Consider the following 12,926-nt stretch of genomic DNA (forward strand, 5'->3'; position numbering starts at 1 on the left):
ATATCAAATTGAATATGATACCCTTAAAATCAGTGGTAACCTCAGAACTAGTTATTTCAGCCTCCTCTACTTGAAATCAACTTTGCAACAATTTTCTCATAAGTACCCCCCAGTGAGTTCTTAAACACAGAAAAATGTGATTATTATCATAGGTCTTAAAAAAAAAATTTCTTTTTGTGGCTTCAACTTGGCCTGGGCATTGTCCCTGAACTCTTCAGCTCAAGGCTACTGCAAGCCCCACTTCTTGTTTTCTAGGAGTTAACTGGTGATAAGAGTCTCAGGGTTCTTTTGTGCCTTGAACCTTGATTCTCAGATCTCAGCCTCCTGAGTAGCTAGGATTACAGGTGTGACCCACCATGCACACGGCTTATCATATATCTTAATTTCTTCCAGCCTGAACAGAAAACAAGAAAAAAAAAAAACCTATTAAGATTTCACCCACAAAATAACCAACAAAACTATGATGGAAGTGCGGCTTTTGGGGCAAAGAGCCCGATAGCAATTATCAATACACTGACTTCAAATCCTAGTCCCATCAAAAACAGAAGAAATAAAAAACAAAAAAACACAACTATTTAATTTCAAGTGATGACAAGTTAAATGTAAAATTTGTCATCACAATTTAATACTATCCCAACAACAATTTCACCACTTGGTAAAAATACAAATACAACATGACTTATATGCTTGGACATGCTATCTAGAACCATATACAGAAAAACAAAATGTAACACCCCCACCCAAAACTTTATTCAGCCAAAGTAACAATGTATGTACACTTAATTCAGATCTGTAGTACTTTTTGGTAAATACTGAGGGTCAACTGAGAAAATTCTTCTTTTTTAATCCATATACAATCTGCTTATACAAGAAGATTCTATTCAAAGACTAGCTAGAAACTGTAAAATAAACAAAAAAGCACAGAAAAAATTCATATAAAAATATTCTGTCTCTTTTTGTGGTTGTGAGTTTTGATTTCTCAGCTTTGTTCTTGCCAGCAATGCCTTCAACCCAAAACTATTTTAATTTTGAAAGAATGACGAGATGAGTACTGTAGGTTATCCTAATTAATAGTCATGGAAGAGACTTACCTGGGAAGGCATATGGGAATATCAGGAGACACTGCAAATTCGTTTTATTAATCTATTTCACAGACAAACTTTATATAGAACCAGTGGACCTCTTTGCACAAAGTTTAAAAAAATCAATTTTCATCAGTTGCAACAACAAAAAAATCATGTCACATCTACACTGTAAAATGTTACTGCTATCAGTAATAAAAGAATTTGTATGTGGGGAATTGAAGGCATGGCTCAAGTAATAGAGCACTAGCCAATGGGCAAAAGAAACATGTACCAAATTTGAGTACCAGTCTCAAAGAATTTATGCAATTGCAATAAAACATTTTATGAATAAGCATACACTTTGTTAAGATAAATAACTAAAGTAATAGCTAAATTACTCCATTTGTAGGAATATTTACATTCACATAACTATGTACACAGAAACTGGGCTAACAGGACAAAGTTAAGAAATGGTTGCAGATGGATAGACAAGCAAAGAATTCACAGGTTTTGCACTATTTGGATTGCTCTTTAACTGGGAAATTTTTTCATTAACTTTTAAATTAATTTGTCTCAAATAGTCAGGTCTGGTCTTAAAAAAAAATACAGTATTAGCTGGGTGGCAGTAGGTAGCTCATGCCTGTAATCTTAACTACTTTGGAGGTCGAGATCTGTGGATCATGGTTTGAAGCCAGCCTGGATAGCAAAGTCTATGTGACTCATCTCCAATTAAGCACCAAAACAGTCAGAAATGGAACTGCAGTTCAAGTAGTAGAATACTAGCCTTTAGTTAAAAAAAAAAAAAAAAAAGCTCAGGAACAGAGTTTAAGCCCTAACACAAGCTCTGAGTTCAAGCCCTAACACTAGCACCAAAAATATAAAAAATAAAAATAAACAAATAAGCCTTTTCTCTTTACATTGAAAGCAAACTAGGTGACTATCAGGATAAGTAAAAAACAATTTACATAAAAGAATAAAAAAGACTAACAAATGTTTTAGTGTAGACAGCTTAAAAAAAAAAGGACATTTCATAATACTTAGAAGTGAAGAATATAGGAAAAAAAAATGTATCTTATGCCTGTAATTCTACCTACTCAGGAAGCTAAGCATTATGGTTCAAAGCCATTCTGGACAGTTAAATTTGAGAGACTGTCTCAGGAAAAAGCCAGGAGTGGAGGTATATATCAAGTGGTAGAGCACAGCCCAGACAGCTAGTGCAAGAGGTTGAGTTCAAGCCCCAGTAACAAAACGCACACGTGCACACGTGCGCAAATGCGCGCGCGCACGCACGCACGCACACGCACACATACACAATCTTAAGAACATTTTGAAAACAAGGTTTTTGTAATGGGTTAAATTTTAAAATCATTTATATCTATAGCTGCACATATTAATATGAACAGAGTAAATATATCTTTACAAGAAAATATTCCTTTAGGGGCTGGAGTTTGGCTTAGTGGTAGAGTGCTTGCCTAGAATGCAAGCATCCCAGGCTTGATTTCTCAGTACTAAATACATAGAAAAAGAAGCTGGAAATGATAATGTGGCTTAAGTGGTAGAGCTCTAGCCTTGAGAGAGCCCAAGAACAGTGCTCAGGCACTGAGTTCAAGGCCCAGGACTGGCGCCCCCCCCCAAAGGAAACATTCTTTTAATAAGTAAAACTTAGCAATTTCAAACTGTCATTACCAAATATACAGAAGATATTAGTTTAGAATGATCTAATCAATTCTCTCTTAAAATGTATTTTATATGAAGTAAACCACAGAACTCCGATTCTATATAACCTTTATGTAACCACTTGATGATCCTATGATGATTTATCAGTTAAATCATTTGGGTTTAAAGGAGTGGTTGGCAAACTAGATACTAAATTATCAAGAAATTAAAAGAAAAAACGGATTTAGTTATCAAGTTCAACCTTTTCAAACACCTATAAAGTACAGAACTCATTGTTAGCTCATTTTTAACTGCTCTTATGCTCTACTTTCCTTTCTGTTTTTTGGCCAGTCCTGGGACTTGAACTCAGGGCCTGGGCACTGTCCTTCAGCTTTTTCCTCAAAGCTAGCACTCTACCACTTGAGTCACAGCACCACTTCCAGCTTTTCTATGTATGTGGTACCAAGGAATCGAAACCGTCTTCGTGCATGCTAAGCAAGCACTCTACCACTAGGCCAAACTCCTGGCCCTCCCTTCTCCTTTTACTGCAATGGTAAAAAGGGACAAAATACCTTGGAGAAGAAAGTCGTCTCCTCTCAGGTTCTCTTCGCTTTCTATCTAAGGATCGGCTCTTGGCTCTTCTACCAGGAGACAGAGTTCTAGATGGTGATTTGCTCTGCTTAGACCTTCTGTCATTTAAAAGTGGAGATCTACTTCTTCTTGATTTATCCCGTTGCTTGGGAGACAAGCTTCTTCTTTTAGGACTACGACCAGGCCTTCTACTAGGTGACCTGTTTTCTTTTCCAGAGGAAGCATCCTTAGAAGGTGATTTTATTGGCTTCTTTTCCTTATCAGTTTCAGATCTTTTTGATTTTCTCTCTTTGGACCGTGACCTTCTGTCTTTGGATTTACTGCTAAAGTCAACTGGGGATCTGGATTTTTTACCTCGATCACGACTTCTACTTTCATTGATAATTGGGGATTTTTTCCTATCTTTTGTCTTACTTTTATCTTCAATTTTAACCTTCTCATCAGTCGGAGATCTGGCCTTTCCAATTTTTTCTTGAGATCGACGTCGAAGGGTAGGGGACTTTGATTTTCTGGGTTGATCTTGAGACTTACTTCTTTTGGATGGGCTTTTGGACTTTTTCCTCTCCTTTGATTTGCTTCTAGTTGTTTTCTCTTTAATTGTTTCAATGCCTGCCTTACTTTTCTTTTTATCCGATCTATGTCTAGTCCGTTCTTTGGATCTGCTTTTACTTCGTTTTTTTGTACTATTTTTACTGTCCATAAGTTCAAGTTTCCCCTTTGTACCTGAAGATTTGGTACTAGACCTATTTCCATTTCTTGCCTTTTCATGAATCTCCCCTTCTTCTTCAGAGCCAGACTCATAACCTTGTAAAATAAGCCCCATCCCAGATTGGACCTTTCCCTCCATTAATTCATTATCAAGTTCAGCTTTAATCAAGGCTCTCTGTTTTTCCAAGTCTTCTAGCAAAGCTAAATCATCAAGTTTAGTTCTTTTTGCTGGAGACATACCTTCTTTGTCAGAAGCATCCATCATTTCTTTTCTTTTGTGTTTCTTATGTTTATGCTTATGTTTATGTTTTTTATCTTTGTCTTCTTCTGAGGAATGTTTATGTTTCTTATGTTTACTTCTGTGTTTATGCTTCTTTTTTTTGTGACGACTGTGTTTATTTTGAGACTGGTCTTCTGATACCTCTCCATTTTCTTCATTTATACTCTTTTCAGAATTATCAGCATCTTCCATCCTGTAAACGTATGAAAACACATCTTAAAACTGCAATATTCATTCATTCTGCAAGCATTCATTAAATTAGTCACTAAAAATTTTTAGAAGCTTCAAATACTTTAGTATCATGGTGACAACTGAGGTAGATGTTGACATACAGTTTTTGTTTGTAATGGTTGAACTCACAAACCAGGAGTATTAAAAGGAAATTGACTAAGGTTAAAAAAATTAATATAAATAAAATCCCAAGCCAGGTATTACTAAAAACCCCATAAATACTAATTTAGTTACAATGGTCATTAGTAACTAGCTTTGTGTTTTTGTTTTTTGCCAGTCCTGGGGCTTGAACTCAGGGGCCTACGGCACTATTATTGAGTTTCTTTTGCTCAAGGCTAGCATTCTGATACTTAAGCCACAGTGCCACTTCCACCCTTTTCTGAAGAACAGAACTGGGTGGGGAGTTTGGCCTAGTGGTAGAGTGCTTGCCTAGCATGCATGAAGACCCGAGTCCGATTCCATGGTACCACATACATAGAAAAAAAGCCTGAAGTGGTGCTGAGGCTCAAGTGGTAGAGATCTAGCCTTGAGAAAGTCCAAGGACAGTGCTCAGGCCCTGAGCTCAAGCTCAGGACTGGCAAAAAAATAAAATAAAATAAAATAGAACTTAGGGATTCATGCATGCTAGGCAAGTACCTTGAATTTTAAACTAGAATTTCTCACACATAATTAAAACAATAGAGAACGTATTTTCTTTCCCACAAAACCTACCGATATGCTAACAAATTCAAGACATTACTTATTTTGAGTGTACCTCACCTAATTGCCTCTCCTCAAAATAAGTCTCTAGGCCTAATAATAAGCCATACCCAAATCAAAGCAGTCAATGTCCCTGGTATCAAGTAGACAATATAAACAAACTCCCAAGTGCTTAAACTGCATGGAGAACTAACTGGGAGTCAGGATTCATAGCTAGTAGTTGTCTAGCTGTCATGAAGCAATCATGTGACACTGAAGTTGATCCATGGAGGAAGTCTAATACCAGTAATTTCACATCATTCAACCGAGTATTTGTTCTGCAAATTAATCTCTCAATTTCAAATGAGAAATTGGTTTTCAAAAACATAGTCATGTCAACAGGTGCTATGCAAGTAAAAAATTATGGGAAGTATATGGGTAAATGTCCAGGTTATTCTAAGATGATTCTCAATTTATCAAGGCTGTAATGGTCAATAATTTCAAGTGAAATACCAGTTTAATAGCATTACAGATGCTCCTTGAAATGGGGTTATATCCTAAAAAGCCCACTGTAATTTGGGAAAATGTTCTAAGTATACCATCATACCAAACATCCTAGCTTAGCAATCTAGTATGCATATAATTTTCCCCTTCAAAATCACTCCGTAATAAACTACCACATCTAAAATTTGAGACTCAAACAAAAGTTTAAGTCATAAGGATTCTGTCCATCTTAGTTCACGGCAGATGTTTTATTGGGGAAGGGGGTGAAGGGGCAATGGAGAGTATAAGCAGGTATTTGGGGGTAGAGGGAAATATTGTTTATTGAAAAGAAATGTGATTTTTTTTTTTAAAAAAAGGCTGAGTGACACTGGTTCTAGAATGTAAGCAAAGAATTTAAAAAGACGGAATGGGACATTTAAAATAAAAAAGGACGGTTAATAAAAGATATATACAGCAAATTACAAAAGGAATGGTGGGACTAGGGTATCATACGTGGAAGACAGCAACAGAAGATCCCAGGTGGACCAATTTTAGGAGATGACAAAACAAAGTATGTCTCTAGGAATAAGTGGTGGAAGTACAGTTAAGTGCTCACTAGACTTAAAAACTGCAAGGATGAAGTTTTGTGTGGGTTATCTATAATGCATCTACCATTTCTAGGGATTATGGCAAGACTTGGCATATTGAAATCTGACCCTCCAGCCATACCTGAGTTTCCAATAAACATGATGGGAGAAGGGACTAAAAAAGTGGGAAAGAGAGAACACACAGCCACTGCATGTCACCAAACACAGAAATCTGATTCTGCTAACCTTCATTTCTGATAAAGTGGGGTATGGAAAGGAAGAAGAGATGTGCAGAGGAAGCTGTAATCTCTGGTGAGTGGCTTTAGTCTCTGAGAGGCTTTAGTCTAGGCCAACTTCTCCCATAGAAAAGAAGCCATAGGATAAATATAGTATTCTCTGGATTACATTTTTCCCCCTCAAAATGATACACACACACACACACACACACACACACACACACACACACACACACACACACAATCTAAGTTGTCAAAGTACAAAATTCTAATACTTTAGTTTGAAATTAACTACCTACAACTCTCCTTAAGATAAAGGAAAATAAAGTGAAAAGGCCAGTCTCTAGAGCCAGACTACCTGAGTTAGAAATCTTGTTTCTAATCCTTATTTGTGAGGCTTTGACAAGTGTAGGATTTCTTGATCCATGGGTATATTCCATCTTAGAGGAAAAAAATAACAGTATCTACCTGAAAAGGTGAAGCTTACACAGGTTACCAGAAGTTAAATGCTTACTAACAGTGCTTAAGCATGGACTTAGTGACCCTCCCAAAGTAAGCTGTTATTATTGTACAGATTACTGGGTAAATATACTTATTCACAAAACCTCTGTGGAGCTGACAAGTGTGTTTACTGAGAATGTTTTTTGGACTTTGGAGATACAAATTATCTGGTTCAAAATGCTACTCTATGCCTAGTTTTCTTCATCTGTAAAAACTAAGGAAATAAATAACAAGTTTCTGGTGACAATTTGATGAGTTCACATTAAGTGCATGTGACAGGTAAGAGTGAGTTCAAAGGAGCCTGCCTAAGACTTAACACATGACAAACTTTATTCCTCATCAGTCAAAAGCTCTATACCTCTGCACTGGATTATACATTTGAGATTGTGTCACTATTGCTCATGAACCTTGTTTATTTCTTACTACCTTATTCAGAGTAAAAGCTAAAATGGTTTAGCTGGTTCTGTACTCTCCATCTACGCTCACTGCTCTACCACAATGTCTTCCTTGGATAGGTAGCCTCCCAGTCTTTGTACTTACTGTTCCTCCTTCAGGACTTCTACCCACATGTTTACTCTTTACTGCTTGCCCCTTTGGTCTCACTCAGATTCTTTCCTCAAATGTTTCCTTAGTCAATTCACTTGACCACAAATTAATTGCAATACGCTCCTATGCTTAACTTTTTCTTCAGAATAATCACCACCCATCTAACATAATTCCTTTTTGCCTCTATCATAGTCTGAGAACTGTGAGAATAGAATTATTTATGAAGGTCATTAGTTTATCCCTACGACCAAAAAATTCATCTAGCTCCTAGCAGTGAATTATTTCAGTGAGTTACTTATTACAATTAACAGTAACAAAATAACTTAAAAACATCACTCACTAAAGTGGGTTTTTACTACTACAGTTCCCGAAGGGTAAGAAGATTGTGCTTTTGCTCAGTTCTATCTAGTATCTTACAGAGTGCACATATTAGAGTATACTTGTTTAATCTATTGTACGATACAAGAAATGATTTGTTTTTTGTTGCCTGTCCTAGGTCTTGAACTCAGGGTCTAGGTGCTTCCCTGAACTATTATGCTCAAGAGTAGAATTCAATCATACCTGTCCAGGCTGGCTTCAAATTGTGCTGCTCAGATCTCAGTCTCCTGAGTAGCTAGTATTACAACTACGAACTACCAGCCTGAAACTACCTCTTCCCAAAGGGGGGTGGGGGGGACATACCTTTTCTAAATGATTTCCACACAGTTTACAGTTCACTTCAAAACTCTTTAAAAATCCCCACAAAGATGCAAGGAGAACTGCTAAAGCTTTTGGATATCAAGATCTATAACACCATGGCTCACATTTCTAACCCTAGCTATTCAGGAGACTAAGACCTGTAAGATCTAGTTTTGGAACTAATCCCCGCAGGTAAGACTATCGCCAATTAGCTGGCAAAAGGCCAGTTAGTAGAGTGGCTGGAACGGGAGAAGGCCAGCTGTTAACAAACCAGACCAGTTTGAGGCCCTGAGTAAGTTCCAGTACATACTCTTCCAATGATCTCTCAAAACAAATTTTACACACAACAAAAATTATAGTCTGGTTTGGGGGTATAGTGCAGAGGCAGAGAGCATGCCTAGGAGGGGCCAGGCCCTGGGCTCTATCATAGGCACAGACACAGACACAGACACATACACAAGAGGAATGGTAGGAAAATACAGTCATAGTATTCAACATATTCATATGAAAATGGAACTGAATGAGTTGAGGATATGGGTGAGGTTGGGACAGATAGAGGGATTATGGAAGGGGTAGTAGCATTGATAAAGTTGCACTGTACTTATAAATTGCCATGTTAAATTGAAACCACCACTCTATACAACTACTTAGATTTCTTTTAAAAACAACTAAAAGATCTGCTAAATTAGGTTCATTACCCACAACTTTTTCATTATAATACTTTAGGAAAAAGTTGATTGTTAAATAAAACTGATGATATCAAATAGTCTATACTGACTATAGAGGTATTAAACATATAAATCCCATTACACATAAAATTGTACTTTATTTGCAATTTTACAATTTAACAGATTTAGTAAGTGGATGTGTATACCAACCTGTCTACAATATATTGAAAAAACAAATATCTATTGAGCTGGGTAACATCCTTTGAACAAAATCATTTAGAAACAAAGCTGATTTGTAAGTACAGATAATGAGTATTTAATGATCTGTTTTGCTAACTTTTACCAATTAAACAAAGGTATGAAGTTGTGTCACACCTCTAATAAAAAGTGATGAATCATGAATGTTATTTTAGCTTCCTCTTCCTTATAAGACATCACATTCAGTTCATTGAGGAGCCTTAATGAATTTATTTGGCAAGCATACAATCGGTTCTTTGGAAACACAGAAATGATTAAATTTGAACATGAATGCCCAAATTTTAAGTTTTTAAGCTAGACGGACATTTTTTTTTTTTAAAGCAGTATCACATCCAAAAACAATCTCTGACATCTACACTTCTAATCCGGGAGGCAAATCAGAAGGAGGGTCCCAAGTTCAAAGCCACATTATGTCTACAAAATGAAACTTTGTCCCAAACACAAAGACAATGGATGGACATTTAGGTGGAGGTGTAGCTTTGTGGTAATTTATGCTTAACACGTGTGAGGCTGAGTTCCACCCCCAATATCACAAGAAAAAGAGGATTTCAAGCCTTAAAGGCAATAGAAAAAGGAACTACAATGTAGTAGAAGGCCAGACACTGCCATAGGTACAGAGCACTAGACCCAGACCCCTGAGGTTTAAAGAATTATCATTTGAGTGTGTCCTTGAGCAAACTACTTAATTTTCCTGTGCTTTGGTTATCATTATTTGTAAAAATAGGAAAGATAACACTATCAGTAAAAGGTTGTTACAAGGGCCTGGAGTGTGGCCTAGTGGTGGAGTGCTTGCCTAGCATGCATGAAGCCCTGGGTTCAGTTCCTTAGTACTACATACAAAAACCAGAAGTGGTGCTGTTGCTCAAGTGGTAGAGCCCCCAGCCTTGAGAAAGCTCAAGGCAGATCCAGGCCCTATTCAAGCCCAAGGACTAGCAATAAAGAAATAAAGGATTGTTACAAGAACTGAGTTCATACTTGTCCAATGATGTGAACTTGCACATAGTTTTGAAGAAGCTCAATGGAAGAAGCTAATAAATGTAAAAGCTACTACATTAAAAAGCCTTTAAACTGTTTTCCATATACCATCTGGATAGATTCCATACACACTAGTAACTACTCAGTATCCTATAAAGAATGATTAGACACAATTTGGACCATCACTTCTGTCAGTTGATGTTTACATATCAAACTGTTATCGTCTGTTAACTATTTTCAAATTCATGAAAACAGGGCAAATTCCACTTAAACCAGTGAGTGAATGAGGAGGAAATCAAAGGCAGTCACACAGTAAAGGCCCATATAAATATTTATAATTACATGTAGTATATTGGTATATGTAAATGAAATGCAGTTGACCCACTCCTCAAAATGAATATAAATTTTCCATAAAATCACACAAATTGATACCTTAATGCCAATAACTTTTCAAACTACTAGAAATTCAGACAAAATAATATCTGTACTATATTGGCATAAAAAGTGCCACACGGTGACTTTTCTGAGAGCCAGCAAAACAAGCCTAGTTAAACATTTGGAATTTGTATTTCTGCTAATTCAGATTGTGAAAATAATAATGCAATTTTCAAATACCCGCACTAATGACTTAAAAAAAAAAAAAACCAACTAGCTGGGTCAAACAAATGAGTGAGGAAGGAGTCCAGAAGTTGATGCAGCACAATGAAATATCAATCAGTCTGCTTCATGGCCAAGCTTCCTCCTAGTTTGTCACAAGTTAGCTGGCCTGCCTCTTTCCTAAGGTGTCCGGAAAGAAATCAGATGGTGCAAATGCAAAAAGAAAACCGTTTTAAACGCCATTCTCTTGTTCAAGTGTACCTCGCAAAATAAGAGAACTGAAATACTGCTAGTCTTTGCTTACAGAGAGCTAAGTGCTCACCCGGCCTCAAGGATTCCTCTCTTCGTTTAATTACAAAGTGATTTGCTTTGGAAGTAGCTAGTGATTTTTTTTTAAACTACTTTTCCCACTCGTCCCCCCAAAGAAAGGCTGGCTGAAATTAAAAAATAAAAAAATAAATAAAAATTGCCAGGACTCTAAACGAAGGACTCTACCTCGTTTTGCTGCAAGTTTGCATGGGTGGGAGGGTATCAAGTGTATTGCGAGGGAGAGAGGAATCTCGTTGGCTATACATTAGTTCGGGGACGGTCAAAGAGATCTCTTCTGACTCGAGGGTCCTAAAGCTGCAACCCGTGGCCAGCAGGACAATCAGGAGGACTGTCTGAGTCAGGAAGGTGGGGTTTATCCCCGTCCGCGGCCACTGCCCCTCAGGTTTCTCACAGCGATGCCGGCGCGGCGTCCCTGAGGGAGGGGTGGGAGGGCGCGACCGGAGCCGCGCAAGGCGCCACGCGCCCTGGACCTGTAGAGGCCGCTCGCGACTCCGCCTCCCGGGGCAACGACGCGCGGCAGGCCGCGGCCGCTGTTGGGACGAAGGCGGCCGCGGCCTCTGGGCTATCCCAGCTCCTCAGGCCGCCCTCGGGCGCTCCACGCCTTCCGCCCCGCAGTGTAACTAACGCAGTGGGGAAACGCAAAGTTTGGCTCTGGCCGTTAGGCCTGAACTTTCCCGCCCGTCGGTGCGGGTCTCCGCCGTCTCTCATTCGAGCGTCCCCAGGGCCCCGGCCTCCGGCCCAATGACAGGTACTACTTACTCTGGCAGCTCTCGAAGCGCCTGAGTCTCCGCAGCGGCCATCTTGAACTTCCCGACTCCTCCGCGGCGGCGACGGCGGCGGCGGCGGCGGCGGCGACGGCGGTGACGGCGGCTCCCTGGACGGTGAAGCACGGTGGAAGTGGAAGAAGGAAAAACCCGCAGCGCATGTGCAAAGCGCGGAGAGAAAAGCTGGGATCTGCGTCCGCGCTAACAATCCGGATATGAAACTCTACATCCGGAGGCGGGATGCGTGGCGTAATGACGTCATATCCAGGGTGGCGTGGGGCGGTGCTTGATTGGATTAAGGGCGGGGATTTTTGTGGAGCTGAAGAACTGGTCAATGTAGGAAGGAATTGGCTACTTTATTCCATTAAATTCGTGTTAGGAGGAGTAAAAGGAGAGGGGTGTTGATATCCTATATGAGCTCCGAAAGTTAGTTCGCTGTGGGGCTTAAAAGTTGTTTAAGAATTTATTTTCTCTCTTTCTTGCTAATGGGTAGAGGTTATAGACCTGTCTTAATTCTCTCAACCACTTTTACTTCCCAGGGCCCTCTGGTGGACTTTTGTCGTGTGTAACTTTCGTAATGTGCTTTATTTATGTAGAAATTGTGCATTGTGATTGTGAGAAAGTGGAGTAGGTGCTTCAGTGGTTCCTGTTCGGTGCCACGCTGAAGTTCAGCGTGCAAAGACCATTCCTAAAGGAGTATAGTAGAAGCTTAGGGAAGCCGGGCGCGGTGGCTCACTCCTGCAATCCTAGCTACTCTGGAGGCTGAGATCTGAGGATCGCAGTTCAGAGCCAGCCCCAGCACTAAAGAACTCTTTATCTCCAATTAATCACTAGAAAATGGGCAATGGGGCTGTGGCTCAGGGATAGGGCTGTAGACTTGAGCCCCCAGGACCAGAGTTCACGTCCCATGACCCCCCCTCCCCCATACACACACACACAAAATAAAAGTAAAAGCTCAGGGAAATTATGCCGGTAAAATTTTACTTTAACCTTGGTTTATCGAAGCCGGGGCGCGGTGGCTGCTAGCTACTCAGGAGGCTGAGATCTGAGGATCGCGGTCCAAAGCCAGCCTGGGCACTAATCACTAGAAAACGG

The 12,926-nt window shown here is 39.3% G+C and overlaps 1 protein-coding gene across 4 annotated transcripts in view; it reads right to left on the reverse strand.

Annotated features, from left to right (window-relative positions):
- The window catches only part of Prp4k (pre-mRNA processing factor kinase PRP4K), a 35,044-nt gene extending 22,969 nt beyond the window's left edge, over nt 1-12,075 (reverse strand). For all 4 annotated transcript variants that reach the window (XR_016539333.1, XR_016539332.1, XR_016539331.1 and 1 more), the window contains exons 1-2: nt 11,827-12,075; nt 3,293-4,492 (exon numbers count right to left, since the gene is read on the reverse strand). Coding sequence is in view for 1 of the 4 variants with exons in the window: in XM_090356399.1 (XP_090212525.1) it covers nt 3,293-4,492; nt 11,827-11,867 (1,241 nt within the window). In the remaining 3 variants the exon portion in view is untranslated. The remainder of the gene's footprint in view (nt 1-3,292; nt 4,493-11,826) is intronic.
- Nucleotides 12,076-12,926: the final 851 nt, after the last annotated feature.

The sequence above is a fragment of the Megascapheus bottae genome, chromosome 22 (genome assembly GCF_031878675.1).
Source record: "Megascapheus bottae isolate mThoBot1 chromosome 22, mThoBot2.hap1, whole genome shotgun sequence".
Taxonomy (NCBI): Eukaryota; Metazoa; Chordata; class Mammalia; order Rodentia; family Geomyidae; genus Megascapheus; species Megascapheus bottae.